The following is an 18,553-nucleotide window of genomic DNA, read 5'->3' on the forward strand; positions in this document are numbered from 1 at the left end:
CCAAGGAGATGGGAGGGATTGACTGCTTTTCTCTGAGGGTGCACTGAGGAGTGGGGCCCCAAGCTCTTGGCTCCTATGGGACCAGAGATTGGAAGGCCACCATTTTCATTCCTGTCCTCCAAAGCTGTACAGAAAGCGTTCAGGAAACAAAAGCTACTGAGAGTGAACTCAAGCAGATTACTTAGCCTGACCCCTGTCAAGGGTGGTGCAATTCGGCCTGGGGCAAAGACATTTGAGAATCACTGCAACAGGCCCCTCCCTCAGAAGATCAGCAAGAACATCCAGCCAAGACCAAGTTCATCAATCTATGAGAAGTGCAGAACTCCAAAGCTAGGGGAAAGCAACATATAGAATTCATGGTTTTTTTCCCCATGACCCTTTAGTCTTTTAAAGTTAAATTTTTTAAATTCTATTTTAAAAAAATTTTTCCTCTTTCCTATTTTAACGTTTTTAACTATTTTTATCTTATCAGTACCTTTTAAAAAATCTTTTAAAAATTTCACTGTTATAGTCATATTTTATCCCTTCATTGTATTTAAACTTATTTCTTATAACACTTTTTTTTCCCCTTAAAATTTTGGGATACAATTTCTTCTACTAGATCAAAATACACCCTAAATCGAGTGCATACCTTCCCTACATATATTCAGGCCACAATTCTTTGAAACTGGAACTCAATCATAAGAGGAAAATTGGAAAGAACTGAAGTAAGTGGAGGCTAACGAACATCCTACTAAAGACTGAATGGGTCAACCAGGAAATTAAAGAAGAATTTAAAAAATTCATGGAAACAAATGAAAATGAAAACAAAACTGTTCAAAATATTTGGGACACAGCAAAGTGGTCCTGAAAGGAAATTATATAGCAATATATGACTTTCTCAAGAAACAAGAAAGGTCTCAAGTACACAGCCTAACCCTACACTTAAAGGAGCTGGAGAAAGAATAGCAAAGAAAGCCTACACCCAGCAGGAGAAGAGAAATAATAAAGATCAGAGCGGAAATCAATGAAATAGAAACTAAAAGAGCAGGAAAACAAATCAACGAAACTAGGAGCTAGTTCTTTGAAAGAACTGATAAGATTAATAAACCCCTGGCCAGACTTATCAAAAAGAAAGAGAAAGGACCCAAATTAATAAAATCATGAATGAAAGAGGAAAGATCACAACCAACACCAAAGAAATACAAACAATTATAAGAACATATTTTGAGCAACTATACATCAACAAATTTGTCAATCTGGAAGAAATGGATACATTCCTAGACACATATAAGCTACCAAAACTGAAGTAGGAAGAAATAGAAAACCAGAGCAATGAATCTTAGAACACTGAAAAAATAAAATAAAATTTAAAAAAGAAGAAAAAGAAAAAGAAAACCTGAACAGACCCATAACCAGTAAGGAGATTGAAGCAGTCATCAAAAATCTCCCAGCAAACAAGAGCCCAGGGCCAGACAGCTTCCCAGGGGAATTCTACCAAACATTTAAAGAAGAATTAATACCTAATCTCCTGAAACTGTTCCAAAAAAATAGAAATGGAAGGAAAATTTCCAAATTCATTTGATGAGGCCAGCATTACTTTGACTCCAAAACCAAAGACCCCATCACAAAGGAAAATTACAGACCAATATCCTTGATGAATGTGGATACAAAAATTCTCATCAAAATACTAGTTAATAGGATCCAACGATACATTAAAATGATTATTCACCACGACCAAGTGTGATTTATTCCTGGGCTGGAAGGCTGGTTCAATATCCACAAATCAATTAATGTGATAAAATACATTAATAAAAGAAAGAACAAGAACCATATGATACTCTCAACAGATGCTGAAAAAGCATTTGACAAAGTATAGCATCCTTTTTTGATCAAAACTCTTCACAGTGTAGGGATAGAGGTTATATACCTCAATATCACCAAAGCCATCTGTGAAAAATCCACAGTGAATATCATTCTCAATGGGGAAAAGCTGAGCTTTTCCCCTAAGGTCAGGAACATGTCAGGGATGTCCATGGTCATCACTGTGATTCAACAGAGTACTAGAAGTCCTAGTCTCGGCAATCAAACAACAAAAAGAAACAAAGAGCATCTGAATTGGCAAAGAAGAAGCCAAACTCTCACTCTTTGCAGATGATATGATACTTTATGTGGAAAACCCAAAAGACTCCACTCCAAAATGGCTAGAACTCATACAGGAATTCAGTAAAGTGTCAGGATATAAAATCAATGTGCAAAAATCAGTTGCATTCCCAAACACCAAAAGCAAGACAGAAGAAAGAGAAATTAAGAGTCAATCCCATTTACAATTGCACTTTGCCTCTAACCAAAGAGGCAAAGAATCTGTACTCAGAAAGCTATAAAATACTCATGAAAGAAATTGAGGAAGATGGAAAGAAATGGAAAAACTTTCTATGCTCATGGGTTGGAAGAAGAAATACTGTGAAAACGTCTGTGCTACCTAAAGCAATCTACACACTTAACACAATCGCTATCAAAATACCATCCATTTTTTCCAAACAATGGAACAAATAATTCTAAAATTTATATGGAACCAGAAAAGACCCTGAAGAGCCAGAGAAATGTTGAAAAAGAAAACCAAAGTTGGTGGCATCACAATTCCAGACTTCAAGCTCTATTACAAAGCTATAATCATCAAGAGAGTATGGTACTAGACACATAGATCAATGGAACAGAATAGAGAGCCCTGAAATGGACCCTCAACTCTATGGTCTACTAATTTTTGACAAAGCAGTAAAGAATGTCTGACAGAAAAAGATAGTCTCTTCAAGGAAAATTGGACAGCCACATGCAGAAAAATGAAATTGAACCATTTCCTTATACCACACACAAAAATATATGCAAAATGGATGAAAGACCTCAATGTGAGACAAGAATCCATCAAAATCCTTGAGGAGAATACAGGCAGCAACCTCTTTGACCTCAGCCGCAGTTTCTTCCTAGAAACATCAAAGGCAAGTGAAGTAAGGGCAAAATGAAATATTGGGACCTCATCAAGATCAAAAGCTTTTGCACAGCACAGGAAACAGTCAACAAAACCAAAAGACAACTGACAGAATGGGAGAAGATATTTGCAAATGACATATCAGATAAAGGGCTAGTATCCAAAATCTATAAAGAACTTTTCAACTCAACACCCAAAGAACAAATAATCCAATGAAGAAATGAGCAGAAGACATGAACAGACATTTCAGCAAAGAAGACATCCAAATGGCCAACAGACACATGAAAAAGTGCTCAACATGATCCGGCTTCAGGGGAATACAAATCAAAACTACAGTGAGATACCACCTCACACCAGTCAGAATGGCTAAAATTAACAAGTCAAGAAGTGACAGATGTTGGTGAGAATGTGGAGAAAGGGGAATCCGTCTACACTGTTGGTGGGAATGTAAGCTGATGCAGCCACTTTGGAAAATAGTATGGAGGTTCCTCAAAAAGTTGAAAATAGAGCTACCTTCTGACCCAGCAATGAAACTACTGGGTATTTACCCAAAAGATACAAATGTAGTGATCCAAAGGAGCATGTGCACCTGAATGTTTATAGCAGCTATGTCCACAATAGCCAAACTATGGAAAGAACTAGACATTCATCAATAGATGAATGGATAAAGAAGATGTGATGTGTATATATACATATATATACACACACACCTACACCCACATACATACCATGGAATACTATGCAGCCATCAAAAGAAACGAAATCTTGCCATTTGCAATGATGTGGATGGAACTAGAGGGTATCATGCTAAGCGAAATACGTCAACCAGAGAAAGGCATTTATCATATGATCTCTCTGATATGAGGAATTTGAGAGGGAAGGCTGGGGGTCATGGAGGGTAGGGAGGGAAAGAATGAAACAACATGGGATTGGCAGGTAGACAAACCATAAGAGACTCAATCTCAGGAAACAAACTGAGAGCTGCTTGGGGGCAGGGGAGTAGGGATAAGGTGGCTGGGTTTTGGACATTGGGGAGGGTATGTACTATGGTGAGTGCTGTGAAATGTGCAAGCCTGATGATTCAAAGACCTGTACCCCTGGGGCAAATAATACTTTATGTGTTAATTAAAAAATAAATAAAAAACAATAGTTGCTCTCAAATACTGTATGTCTGATAGAGAGTAGAGTAACATGACTCAAATGCAGACTTCTTTTGTAGCTGTATCTGGTGCCCCATTAAGATCACTATGGTATAATACCACCTTGTGAAGACTGAGCTGGTTTAAGAAAATTTTTGTTTCCTTAGTGGTAAGTTTCTGATGTCTGGATTCAGGTTTCTAGTAATAATGATCACATAGCTACTTGATTCATGCATGTCATACAGTAAAGATAGAGCCCCTCATGCAATGTATGAGATTAGAAATTCATTCAGGTTGGGGCTTTTAAAAAAGGAACCCAAGGTATAATGGTTAGGAGTGATTCCTGATGACCTCTAGTTATGAAATGATGTTTTCTTAATAAGACAACTGAGTCTGAATCACCCTCATGTAATCGTGTGATAAATCTAAACCATTATTTTACAAGTTGCATTATTTCCCATTTGCACAGAATACATAGGTATAAGAAAAGGCATACAGGTATAATCAACGCCTATGACATGCTAGTTATCTCAGTTATATTTTGCCGTGCTTTTGGAGAATTTGGCTGAAAAAGAAGGCCTCCATAAGGTTTCAGCTTTAAGAACTGTGGCCTTTCCACTCACGACTCTTGAATGTGTCTCCACTGAAGCAAAGATAAATTGATCAAATAAGAAGAGAAGTATGCAGTCATATTTGTTGAGGGTATTAATATGGTTGCAAAGAACTTCTTTTCTGAGAATTAGATGCTTTCAGACCGCTACAAATTGTCTTGGCCACAGAAGACTTCCTGTTCTTTTTTACAGATCTTCTGGTGGACAATTAGAGGCGCTCAATTGCATGAAACGGATCCGAAACAGCACTGGAACTCGGCCGAGCTCCTCTTGGTCGTAGAATTTTATAAGGGGCTTAGTGTCCAGAGATTAGGCGTTTGGAAATAAAAACTGTCATTTTATTTATGCAATGAGGCATGCAGCTCTAATGTTTGTAATTTCAGGTCCATGATACTCAGACATTTTTAACTACCACCATGACACTTTCTGATTCCTTCCACCCTTGAGCGGGTAGTCTCTGTGGCTTTGACACAGCCACCATTCTGCTGGCTCAAGTGACCACAGAAGACTTTGTTTGAAGCACATCACAGCCATTTCTCAATTGGCCAAAGGCCACTGGTCAAAGTCTTTTTTGAAAAAAAAAAAAAAAAAAAGCTGCTTTTCTTATCCTGGAGCAAAAGCCTCCTCTGACAGTACTGTAGATCCCAGCTGCTTAAAAAGAACAAAAATGATGTTGTTTATAGTAACCAATCAGTCTGAAACTGGAGAATTCAACAAGCCTTATAGTTAAGACATTTCACAATCAATTCCACCTAAAAATGTGTGTAAAAGTGATCTTCACCTAAATTTTTCAAGGCACTGATATGGCCTTAAACCCTGGTAGAGAAGACCCTTGTACTTGAACAGAAGCCTTTGCAAGTTGCTTGAAAAACACCTTTTATTACATTCAGAAGAGTACTGTTGTGGTTTTTGTTTTATTTAAGTATGTGAGAATATCATTTTAATACCTTCGTTGTGCTCACCCTTTCGATAATTTCCTCTTTATTCATTCATTTATTATTTTTTAAAAATTCGAATATAGTTGATGCACAATTTTACATTAGTTTCAGGTACAACATAGTGACTCCACAACTCTATACGTTATGCTATGCTCAGCGTAGCTACCATTTGTCGCCATACCGCACTATTACAATACTGTCGATTATATTCCCTGTGCTGAACCTTTCATCATTGTTGACTCATTCATTGTGCTTTAAGGGGAAGACTTTCTTGTTTTGTTGAAGTTAAATTGTATGGGAAATGCACAAAAAGTGAGCCGTTGCCCATAACTGGATAGTTGTCATCATCTAGCCAAGTCAAGCTAGAACTTATCACAGCATTTAATAAGTTAAGTAGGGGGCACCTGGGTGGCACTGTTGGTTAATTGTCTGACTCTTGGTTGTGGCTCAGGTCGTGATCCCAGGGTCATGAGATCAACCCCGCGGGGAGCCCAATGTGAGAATTCGGTTAGTGCGAACTCTTCTTAAGACTTTCTCTCCCAGGCGCCTGGGTGGCTCAGTGGGTTAAGCTGCTGCCTTCGGCTCAGGTCATGATCTAGGGTCCTGGGGTAGAGTCCCGCATCGAGCTCTCTGCTCAGCAGGGAGCCTGCTTCCTCCTCTCTCTCTCTCTGCCTGCCTCTCTGCCTACTTGTTCTGTCAAATAAATTAAAAAAAAAAAAAAAGACGACTTTCTCTCCCTCTGCCCCTCCACTCTGCTCTCTCTCTTTATCTCTCAAGTAATAAGAATATAAGTAGGGACATTTGCGGACCTGGTTCAAGTTTTTTACTCTTAGATTGGTAAACCACCGAGCAAGCCATTTCATTGTGTGTGTGTGTGTGTGTGTGTGTGTGTGTGTGAGAGAGAGAGAGAGAGAGAGAGAGAGATTCATTTTGCAAGCTCCAAAATGTGTCTTGTATCCTCTGAAGAGGTAGGGATGATACATTTTACATATGGGAAAATGTGAACATTCATAGAACACAGTGTTCCAACGATATACTTAGTACACCTTCCCCTGGCAAGTACTCAGAGGTTGTGGTCTGAGTTCTCTTTCCAGGGAGGCACAGAGAACAAGCCGCTTGGTGTGAGGCCTGTGGACATGGCCCCACGACGGGCAAGGCCTGCCACCAGCTAACCTGCTTACAGCCAACCCAACGTGCACCTTTCCATAGGGCTGCTCACATGCCTTCTTCCACACTGGACTCATTCTTGCACAAGCCCCGTCCATGCTCCTCTTCCTCTCAGAAAAGTCCTTGCTTTTTCTTGTTCTTTTCTAACCTGAGGCTTAGTATGAAGTGCCATCTCCTGAAAATCTTCTCTAATTTATCCAACATACATTTTCTCTGCTCTGAACTCTAAAATTTATTGTCTGTATCATACATGAAGTCTGCAGCTCCATTCTGGAATATTTTAGATTCAAAAATCTCTGCTAGTGATTAATTCAACATCTCTCTCTCTTTCTCTTTCTCTCCCCCCCATATATATACATATGTTTCTGGTTATATATATATATATATATATATATAATATTATATGCATATTGCTGATATATAAGCAAGACACATTAAATATGCATTAGAAATAAAAGGTAACAATAAGTTAAATGCTTTCCCATGTTCTTTATTGTTTCTTTAGTACACCTGTTTATTCCCTTAAAACAGTGAAGTACTTGCATATAGACATGTATTGTGATTTTTTTGCACCCTATCTCTGACCATCTACATTACCCTTACATTAATGTTTAGAAAAATCCTTTCTTAAAAAATAATAACTGGCATGCCATAGAGTTCACCCGTTTAAAATGTAGAATTCAGTGATATATATATATATATATATCCCCCCCCCCACAGGGTAGTGCAGCCATCATCATTTTTTACTTATCATCATATTTTCATCATGTCCAAAAGAAACTCCATATTTCCTAGCAGTTACTTCCCGTTCTTCTTTCTTCTGAGGCCTTGGTAACTGCTAACTTCCTGTCTCTGTGGATTTGCCTTTTCTGGACATTTCAGTTGGACTCCTACCATATGTGGTCTTCTGTAACTGGCTTCTGCACTTAGCATAATGGTTTCAAAGTTTCACCCATGTTATAGTATGAATCAGTTATTTCATTCTTTTTTATGACTGAGTAATATTCCATTGTGCGGATAGACCACAGTATATTTATTCATTCTTCAGTCGATGGACATTTGCACCGTTTCCTCTTTGGAAACAGTTATGAATAATGCTTCTGTGAACATTCATGTACCAGTCTATATGTACACTTTTTGTGTCTATGTTCCTAGTTTGATCAAGCCCAGAGAAGTCGCCACATATTCTTACTCAACTGAAATAATCCCTCTAGAATTCTTCACTATCACACCAATTTTCTGATGGTACCCATTGTGGGATTCAGGGAGTTAATATTTCCCCAAATAATGCATCTTATTTCTCTAAGGAGCTGCTGGCCATAAGCATGCTGTGTAGACAGAACCTTAAACGTTTCTGTAACGTAAATGTTTCTGTAACGTAAACGTTATGTTTCTGTAACGTTTCTGTTACATAAACAGAAACATAAATTACAAGTCAAGGTGCTCATGTTTGATTTCTGTCTTCACAGATACACTATATCCTTGAACAAGAGCCTTTGAAAATCTCAACCTCATTAGTTTATAAGTGAGAGGATTATTAAAACTTAGAAATAACCTAGTTTGACAAAGACTGTCACTTACCTTTTAAATTGCAATTACAATTGTTCTTTCATCAACACTGTGAGCCATTTAAAGCCTACTTTTTAGTCTCAGAAGCCAAAAACTGAAAAGAGGTTGAGAGTTTTATAAAATGTTGAGCTGTGTCTCAGTAAAGCAAGAAGAAGGAAAAAAAAAAAAAAAACACTAATGACTCAGGACCTTTCTGCTTTTCAATTTAAAAGATGTTGGGGTCTTTCTGCTTCCTATCAACAAAATGACCCATGTGGTTGAGTCTGGAAATCCCCATATACCAGTTGCTTTTTATAGCTAAAAACATACTATGGAAAGAAAAAGCCATTGGTACATCAAGAATTCATGATTCACTCAGTAATAATAATAAGCCAATGAAAACTGCAGGATACACTTGGTAACCCAGAGACACTAATTCTGAACTACTGAGATGAAGAGGGGATTTGAGAATATCGTGTAACTCTTCAGGCAGGTCATTTCCCATGCACAACACAGACTTTTGACTTCGAAAGTGGCACCTCCTGGTGTCAAAAGCATAACCTTTCAAGTGTAAGCGCTGTTTCTTGTTCATTTTGTTGCCCTTGATATATGCAGCTTAACTCACAGAAAGTAAGCCATGGTGCTGAGTTGAAATAGAACAGTTTTCCTGGCATGGGCAGTCTTGAAATGCAGGCAATACAGTGGCCCTCCACAGTGTGGTAGCTTGCAGACCTCTGAACTTTCTTATTTAAGCTTTTGTAAGTCCGGAGGTGATTCCACATCAGGCTTTCTGTGTCTGTTATTCAACAGGAAACTTGTTCCTGGCTTTCTCATTTTTGGGTCTGCTATTTTTTTTTTTTTTTTTTAATCAGTCTCTCCTCAAACTGAATCACTCAACACTATGATTCACTGTGTCCTTGAAACCATTCTTTAGTTCTTGTTCTTCCTTTCTTAGTCTCCTTGCCTATTTTATGAAGCCACAATTTGGTGACTGAGTTTCTTATTTTTTTGGTCCTAAGTTTCTATTACTAACTGCTTCAGAAAGAAAGATAAGAAAAGCAAGAGTCCCAAATACAATAAATGAAGTAGCTCATGTTTTTTAAATGAAAGAGCTAAGAAATGCACCTAAGACTGTTTATTCTTAGTGATTCACTATGATGCAAAATGTCTCAGAGATCACAATGCCTGCTCCCAGGACCCACGCACTGAATGTGCTAAGACAATGGGATATGCTTTTACTTCAGTTCCTTTACCAGGAAGAAGACGATTTTTAACTCAATGTTCCATTATCTTCACGAAAGCTCACGACCCTGACACTGTGTTGGGTACTTAAAATACAGATAAAAACTGATTTCTCCCACGCCTAGTAACAGAAAGCAGGTACATTATGGGGTGCAGAAAGGAAATCAGCCTCTGTTGATAGTGGCTATGTGGCAGGCACTGTACCAGCTGAATGAGCTTCTGGAGCTGATCTTAGTGATCAGCGGATCTTAGTGCTGTTTTCCTAAGATGATATGTTGGGTTGTGTCAAGGAGGAAAATATCACATTAATGATCACTTTCCTCCTCATCAAACAAAACCAATTACTTCACTCTCTTTATACTAAAATTCCACTTTGGAATTTTTGGTTCCTAAAAGTACTCAAAGAATTAAAGGTATATTCTAAAATAACAATCCACACGTTTTTGAAAGATAATTCATGAAATAAACGTCAATTTTCCACATGCTTTGTGCCAAGTGCCACTCTAGCTACTGGGGGGGGGGCTCTCCCAGTGATCAAAACAGAACACATCTCCGTCCTGCTCGAGGGTACATCCTCATGGTAAGGAACGAGTGATAGAAGAGAGAAAAAGCAAACTGAGGTCCTTTAGGTTTGGCAGGGCTAGAAAGAAAAGAAAAATGTGGTGTCATAAAGGGACACTACATGGTTGGAGTCATGGATGCTTCCTTGGACGGGCAGCATTTGAATTGAATTATGAATGAAAAACAGGAATTCGTCGTGCAAGAGAACAGACTGGCCCTGACACAGGGGATGAGTTTGGCAAGTTCAGGGAATCATAGAGAACGCTAGGTATCCATGCAGTGACCAAGGGAAACAGGGTGGGGAGATAAAGGCTCTGAGGTCATGCAGAACCAGGTGATGGGGACAACGGCGACATGTTGGTTTGACACCAAACGCAACGGGAAACGATTGGAAATTTTTAACTAGAGCTGTGGCATTCATTGCCTGATTTGTATTTCTAAAAACTTCCTTTAAATGAGGGCAAGGGAAGAGGGCAGGAAGACTGGTTAAAAGCTACTTTTGGGGATCTAGACAAAAAAGGATGTGGTGATTTGGGTCAGCAGGGTGAGTAGGGAGAAACACTACCCGAATCCTGCCTTGGTAGAAAATAATTTCCTGTAAGGTATATTAAATAACAGTGGAAGCCCCTGTTTCTTGGTATGTCTCAACCATAAGAAGCCAGGATTCTTAATCAACTGTTACTTTCATCCATATTAGGGCACACTTTCCTTAAATACAGGGCTTTTGCTTTTCTTGCCTGCCTCACTTATCTGGGAAGTGCAGTTCTATATTCAGTGCTTCGTGGGTGCAAAATAAATATTTTTTTTTTTTTTTCAAAATAAATATTGATTAAAGAAAGTCAGTAATGAATCAGGTCTGCCTCAAGTAGGGGTGCTTGGCAAACATTATGCAAACATGGAAGTGAGCTGGATTCTCTTACCTGTAGGGCACAACCAGGCTTGGGGCTTTTGGAGGGAGGGTGGGAAGTTTGGAGCTTCTCCCCTCCTTCCATTCTGTGATGCCCCAGGGATGGGGGTGATCACTCTATTACCACTTCCCACTGGGTGAGCAGAGATTGTCCACACACATCCCAGGTAATCCTTACCCATTGCTCAAAAACAAGCCTGGGAAATGATACTCAACAGGGAGCTTTCTGTTGGCAAACATCACTCTTTTTTTTTTTTTTTTTTTAAAGATTTTATTTATTTATTTGACAGAGAGAAATTACAAGTAGATGGAGAGGCAGGCAGAGAGAGAGAGGGAAGCAGGCTCCCTGCTGAGCAGAGAGCCCGATGCGGGACTCTATCCCAGGACCCTGAGATCATGACCTGAGCCGAAGGCAGTGGCTTAACCCACTGAGCCACCCAGGCGCCCGGCAAACATCACTCTTGACAGGAGACATGGGCTGTGGATTAGCAGACAGTGGCAGAGGACCTTTAAGGAAGGTTCTTTACTCCATACAGAGGGAGATGAAACTCCCCACAAATGAACCCAGGTTCATTCGTGATGGCAGAGCTGCTCCAACTCTTTCCTTAAAGGGTCAGATCGTAAATCTTGTGAGGCCCTCTATCTCTGCTACAGTCCTGTGGGGTGTCATGAAAGCAGCCACTGACAATAGGTAGAAGAATGGGCATCACTGTGTTCAAATAAAACTTTATTTATAGATAACCAAACCTGATTTCAAATCATTTTCATGGCTTACAAAATATTTTTTTGCCTTCAATGATTTACCCAGTTCTGTGTAGAAAATATAATAAGGTAGTGTAAAAACAACAACAACAACAACATAAAACCATACTTGATTCATGGGACAGACAAAAATAGGCAGCAGGCCACCCATGGGCCATGGCTTAACAACTGTAGAGGAGAAATGAGGGAAAACAATCTATCCAAATTTTGTTCAGAAACTGACAACTTCATGTGGTAATAATATTGAAAACTTCATTTGTTTTCAGATGTTTGCTACACACATCTGTATGATATGATATTTTCTGATAATAAGGACGAGGTGGCATCCAATATCTCTTGAGCACCTGTTCATTGAGAACTACTCTCCCACAGCTGGTCTCCTAGCTTCCTCCACACCCTGTCTTATATTCTCCAAGCAGAAGCCAGATGAGCTTTCAATAACACACACCAAGTTAGTTTTTGTCCTTCTTGAAACAGTCCAGTGACTTGTCACTTGCATTTGGAATAAGATGCAAGTGCCTCATCTTGCCTTTGCCAGACCTTGTCTCCTCTCTACCCACTCTCTCTGTCCAGAGCCATCCAGAGCCTTTGCAGAGGCTTCCTTCAGCCCAAGACATGCCATCTTTCCTCAGGTTTTAGCATGGTTGGTCTTCCTTGGAAATTCCAAACTCAGTTCACATGTCACATCTTTTCTATGACCTGGTCCTGTTTGATTTTCTTCCTAGAATGGTCTTCATCTCAATTATCTGGTTAATTAACTTGTTTACTTATTTTTGCCTGATTCATATGACTGAAAGGTAAGCTCCATTAAAACCAGGCAATTTCTGTCTAATCACTGCTCCTTCCTTCCCCAGTCTGAGACTAATGTCTAACATTCAGTATCATATGTTACAAATTTGGTGAATGAATAAATGGAGAAAATAGTCTGAGAGATGAGAGAATGTTATATTGAGGATTATGCTAGTATTTTACTCATTGACAATGAAGGTGCCTGTGATGACAGCATTAGGGTTTGAGCAAGGGAGGAAGACTATGACCTTGAGATGTACAAGGAGTAGATTCTGGAAAGACCCTTGAGAAATCCTAACATGATTTCCCTTCATTTTGAAGGCAAGGGGGCTGGCCACAGAGGGTGTTGAGCAGAGGACCGGAGGAGGAAAGAATTCAGTGTATTTACTGGAATATTCACTTCTGGAAAACAAAGAAGTATGTATGCTATTATATGCTTTGTTCACACCATTAAGGAAGACAAAGGTCCTAGAGTAATCAGATAATTTTTAACTTAAATGATTGTGAAAAGATGCCAGAATTAAATTCAGTGCAATTGTTACATCCCATCCACTCTCTTCTGAAACTGGGGGAATGTGGAGAAGCTTTTGTCATATATCTGGATGACAGAGCTAGAAGAAAATGTCTCCAAGTTTCAAGGATTTTTGTATTGTCTGACAGAAAGAGTCTGTTCATAAAGTTTTGTCTTCAGTATGAAAGAAAGTGAGGGTGTGGAAGTAAAAATAATAATAATAATAATAAAATGTGGCTCAACTTTGTACTTGCAGTTCAAGCCCTGGTGGTCTAAACCACGGAAATGACATTTCTGCATGAGATCAGTCTCTCTTAATGTGTGTCAACCAGTAAAGTAGGACCCGTGTAAAAATCTGAAAAACAAATTGGGAGAGTTCCTTTTTTCCTTCCTATAAATCTATCTCCTTTCTTCCATCATTCTCTATACTTGGAACAGAAAATGGTGAACTTCCATCTACTTTTTTTTTTAATAATCCATGGAAGAAGGTGAAAATAATTAACCTTAGAAACCAGAAGCCAGATCTGCCCCAAAAGTAAGAGGAAAGAATGGGAGTGGGAGGCTGTTTGAAGAAGCATGAGCTTGAGGCCCCAGAAACTCAGCAGAGGTTCCCATGGACAGTGGTTACTTCCCAGGGTTACCCTGGAGCTACCTTTTCATTGGCTTTAAGATATTTATTTGTGATATCTGAACACCATTCTTTTAGGAAAAGACATGAAAGGTCACCATCCGCTCATTGAGATCTCCATTTACCCAGATATTTTTTAACAATGTAAAAATGTTTGAGATGACCACAAATGGAATGCTGGAGACATGTGAGTGCTCATCAGCCATAAATTTACTGTATTTGTTTCCAATTCCACAATGAACTGCCCTTTTATTCATTCTCTCTATGATCTTCAGGAGCATTCCACATGCCAGAGAGCACCATCTTCAGATCACAAATCTTTCCATGAAGATGTGTTGGCCTCTCTTTCTTTGCCCGCAAGCCTTACCAGTTCCTTACCAAAGGACAGCCAAGATTAAGGGTGATTTTTAAGAATTGCATGGTCTGTGCCAAGAGATTCCTTCCTCTGCCTTTGGCTGGTTTCACTCACTCGGAAGCTTTCAGTTAGAAATGGGTGAGAGAAAAAATGCTCTGGGAGGCTAGGTACCCAGACTTTGGGATGGACACGAGTACCATCTGGAACCAGCAGTACCCTGTGCATCTCCTGCCCCAAAGGCCACTGTGGAACTTTCAGCTATGCCAAGACCTCAGGCATTCTCTATTGGCGGATGTGGCTTCCCACTACAGTGACTATGATGTAGGGTAGCCATAGGAAAGAGTACTGCCCAACCTGAAACTATAAGGGAAGACAGTGACCCGACTGGAGAGGATCTTTTATCATCTCTGGGGCCATCCCAAACTTAAATGGTTGGAAAAATAACACTTACTGAAAAGTCATCACTGGGGAAGAACAGAAGATCTTGAAGGGGATCATTCCGATAGGTCTTTTCAAGTTCTTCAATGACTGTTTCATAATCCAAAGGCTCAAGGAGCCTGGGCTTTTCCTGCTGTGGAAAAAGAAAATATGACATTAACCACTGACACACATAATTTTGCTTCTTCTCAACGCGTGGTTGAATTTTGCTTTTTAGCTACCAAGGTTTTGACATGATGCAGTCCTTCCAGTAGAGTCACAGAGACTCCAGGCATTTGGGGCAAAGCCACATAACTATTATTTCCAGATCTGAAATAATATGAAAAGATCCTGAAATACTTGACTCAGTAATTCAAGCTGTTCTCACTGAGCTCCCGAAGCTCCTGCTATTCAGCCAAACACACCCGCTGAATTATGTGAACTTTATCTTTGTCAGTTTGAAGAGAAGTCCTCTGCTTGCTTGCTATAGTATTACGAACATCAACAGTTTTGCTGAATTAGATCCTTCCTTGTGAGGTTTACTTGGATCTATTTTAAAATGTTGGCTTCCTATTAGCAAGCAAAGTATCACGGGCTGTCTTCGTTGTCCCTGAAGCATGGATCCTGTGTCAGGATTAATTGCTTGGCTCTCTACTTCTTTGCCACAACAGAGAGAAGGTGGGTAATTCTCTAACAGGGTTGAACAATGCAACTATTATGGATGCATTGTGGTAGAAATGGAGAAGAGTCTGAAAAATTAGCCAGATGATCACATCGCCTTAAAATCTGGAAGCCAAGATGAGAGGCACTTCCCTCAAAGAAATGGCCTATAGCACCAAATGACAAATGCCAGAGGGGAAAAAGGTGTGATGGTAGCATTACAAGGCTGATGTGTTTACTCCAAACGTGAGAAAAATGGGTCCCCCAATACAGAATAAAACATTGCAAAACAGAAAATCAAGGACACAGTCTTGAATTCCCTTGCCCTTTGATGAAATATTTGTACCACTTAAGTGACAAGGGATGGTCTTTGAGATTATTTGGGGGCTGTAAGGAGCTGGAGTGGTCACCATGAACTTTGGAGGCTAAGGAGGAATCTCATAAATGGAAAAAACTTTTTTTTTTCCTCTAGCACGCCAATGCCATCAACAGTTTAGAGGTTTAGTTTTGATTTCTAAGACCTTCTTTGGAAGATCTCTGCTGGTGAGGCCCTAGAAACTTCCACGAACATTTTAATAATTGCTAACTGGCTCCTCTAAGTAGCAGTCGATGTTTTTTCTAAATATAAACAAAATCAAAAACAAGATGTGACATCGTGGACCACTAACAAGAACTTCCATGTACTTTCAGCATTAAAACAAAACAGAACAAACCCATTTTACAATGCTTGAGTAAACTAAAGATGATGTATGGTGAATATTCTCTCTGGAGTGGCCTGTCGAGTTAAGACTGCCAGACTTAGCAAACAAAAAACACAGGACTCCATGTAATTTTTGGAGGAAAGATGTTTATTTGTCCCACACAACCTCTTTAGGGAAAGAGCTGTGTGAAATGTTCACTGTTTCGTAGTATAAGACACAGAGACACTATGGCATGAATCAGGTAATTAAAAAAAAAGTCCTAGAATCCCTGCCTTTTGACTTGATTCTTCTATGTAGATTTATTTTAAGTTCTGATTCCCTGTTTTCCCAGGCCAAGGTTGATCTCAAGGACCACAGACTCATGGCTCATGAGGCAAATGCAGGCTCCAGATGTTAGATTTGGCTTTATTTTAGTTTATTTTTAGTTGGCTTTGAATGTCTTCAAGTAGTGGTGATTCAGTGGAGCTCAGCTACGGACCTCAATGCTCTGCCTCTAAGATCTCTTACCCTGTAATGTCACATGCTGCTCCCTCAGACCTTCAAGTCTGAAATATGTGGCTTGTTTAGGAACCTCTATTTTTCCCCTTCTTCTTTTAAAATTGTGTTTGTGCATGAAATGTAGCAAATGAACCATAGATTTCGTTGGTTATGTCCCTTTCCCCCACTGGTTCTCCAGTTCGCAGATGTTGTTTCCCTTCAGTACTCACATACCAATAGCCCATAATGTAACTACCAAGACTTTCTTCTCGCTGTCCTCATTTCGACATGAACAGGACTGTGAGAGTATCACTTGTTATTAGTATGTGTTGCAACTTATGGTTTAAAAGCAAATGACAGAATATGTTTTCAGGGGCCTTTTACCATCCTGTTCTCACTTTCCTTTTAATTTTATCTCCCTTAGTTGCAATGTGACCATTAATATCAAGCTGGAGTCAAGAAGACCTTCAGAGAAGATGTTTCAAGGGGCCCACACTCTACCTAGAATTAGCCCCACCTCAATTAGTACAATGGGAAAATCAGAGCTCGCAAGTCACAGGGTGTTAATAAAACCGTAGAGAAATTAAATCCCCACCTCTCCTTGATGCATCTAATAAAAGGCATAGCCTAAAAACTTCTGCTGGAAGGTATATTTTCATTACATCATATAAGGCTAGGACATATCAGCCAATCAGCGAATGACATTTATTAAGCTTTTCCTGTTTAAATGTTGCGCTTAGGTTATTTTGACATAGGGCTGCAAAACCTAGCAGAGCTGCTTCAAATAATGCATTAATTTTGTGACTTCTGAGGGACAGATTAGTAAAGTTCTATCTTTCCAGGAAATGTGTTAGTCAAGGTGCAGTACTCAAAACATCCAATGTTTCATAATTTTGTGGATATGAGGTTTAAAAATGGTGTGGTGCATAAACAATGAATTTTGGAACACTGAAAATAAAATTTAAAAAATAAAATGAAAATAACAATGATATACTCTGTAGCACCTAGGGCCTGGGATTTGGCCATGCTTGGTACGAAGGCATTATGCATCTGTGATGGTGAGCGTTCAGGTCATGTGATGAGTAGTTCTCTCTGGAGCAAGAGAGTTGTCTGCTCAGTGTTTCGGTCAAAGAGACCCATGTATATGAGCATGGTGGAATCAGTTAATTTCTCACTATGGCTCCTTGCAGAGATGTTGAGCAAAAATGAGAGCTAAGTAGCATTGATTTATAGCTTTAGAACAGTTGGATTGTCCCTCCTGAATTTAATGTGCTTCTTTCTTTTGGAAATACACCAACTGGGCTAAGGCGTGTGCCAAGATTACCCTGAATTGGATTGGATTTTTATAGTGCTTTTTACTCTTGCTCTCTCTCAGATGACTAATGAATTTCATTAGCTGTTCTAAAATCGCTCCAGGCATGGGAAAAGGCACCCACCAATACCTGTTATCCTGCAGCGGAGCTGTGTTGCGCTGCAGTGGTAACGGGCCCTGTTCTTCTCATAAATATTGAGGGATTTGTTTGATCTACTCTCTCAAATCCTCAGCTCTCCTCCAATTCAACTTCTCAGCAGAAGAATGGTCTCCTGTCACAAAAACAAAGGCTTTCCTTCCTTCTTCTTATTCTACAACTTCTCGTGGAATGTCAGCACAATATCTAACTCCTAGAGTTGATAAACCTGCCATCTTAGTAATAACCCAGGCTGTCAAGAGTCGTTTAATTTGGTTTGAAGGAGCAGATTGTGCCTTAGCTAAAGACGCAAATTTCAAGGACATAGTATACTGTTGTAAGGATCTGAATTAATTTCATAATTATAATTCAAAATCAAATGGGTGAAGAAATGATGACTGAAGATCTCCGCATTTGAAAGTGTCTAACAATGACAAGTAAAATAACTAAATTATCAACCTAGAATAGAAGTACAATTTAACTAAGAAATAAACTAGACCACCCAGCCTTATTTTAGGGGAGTCCAAAGTAAAAAGTGGAGTGTGATTATAAGTGTTTTATGCTGAGATGAATAGAGTGTAACATTTACTCTGGAACCAGAACCCTTGGTGTTTTAGCTCTGGAATTGCTGCTTATGGGCAATGGGATGTTGGACATGTTAATTAGAATCTCTGTGCCTTAGTTTCTAATCTGTAAAATGGACATCTTAGAAGGAGCTATGATATAG

At 39.3% G+C, this 18,553-nt stretch overlaps 1 protein-coding gene across 12 annotated transcripts in view; it reads right to left on the reverse strand.

Annotated features, from left to right (window-relative positions):
• Window positions 1–18,553, reverse strand: part of DOCK10 (dedicator of cytokinesis 10) — a 206,564-nt gene that overhangs the window by 138,596 nt on the left and 49,415 nt on the right. For 11 of the 12 annotated variants that reach the window (XM_044241715.1, XM_044241716.1, XM_044241708.1 and 8 more), the window contains exon 2: window positions 14,575–14,694. In XM_044241715.1, coding sequence (XP_044097650.1) covers window positions 14,575–14,694 — 120 coding nt within the window. The remainder of the gene's footprint in view (window positions 1–14,574; window positions 14,695–18,553) is intronic. The other variant, XM_044241711.1, reaches the window with a different exon arrangement.

Source organism: Neovison vison, chromosome 3 (assembly GCF_020171115.1).
Source record: "Neovison vison isolate M4711 chromosome 3, ASM_NN_V1, whole genome shotgun sequence".
NCBI classification, from domain to species: domain Eukaryota; kingdom Metazoa; phylum Chordata; class Mammalia; order Carnivora; family Mustelidae; genus Neogale; species Neogale vison.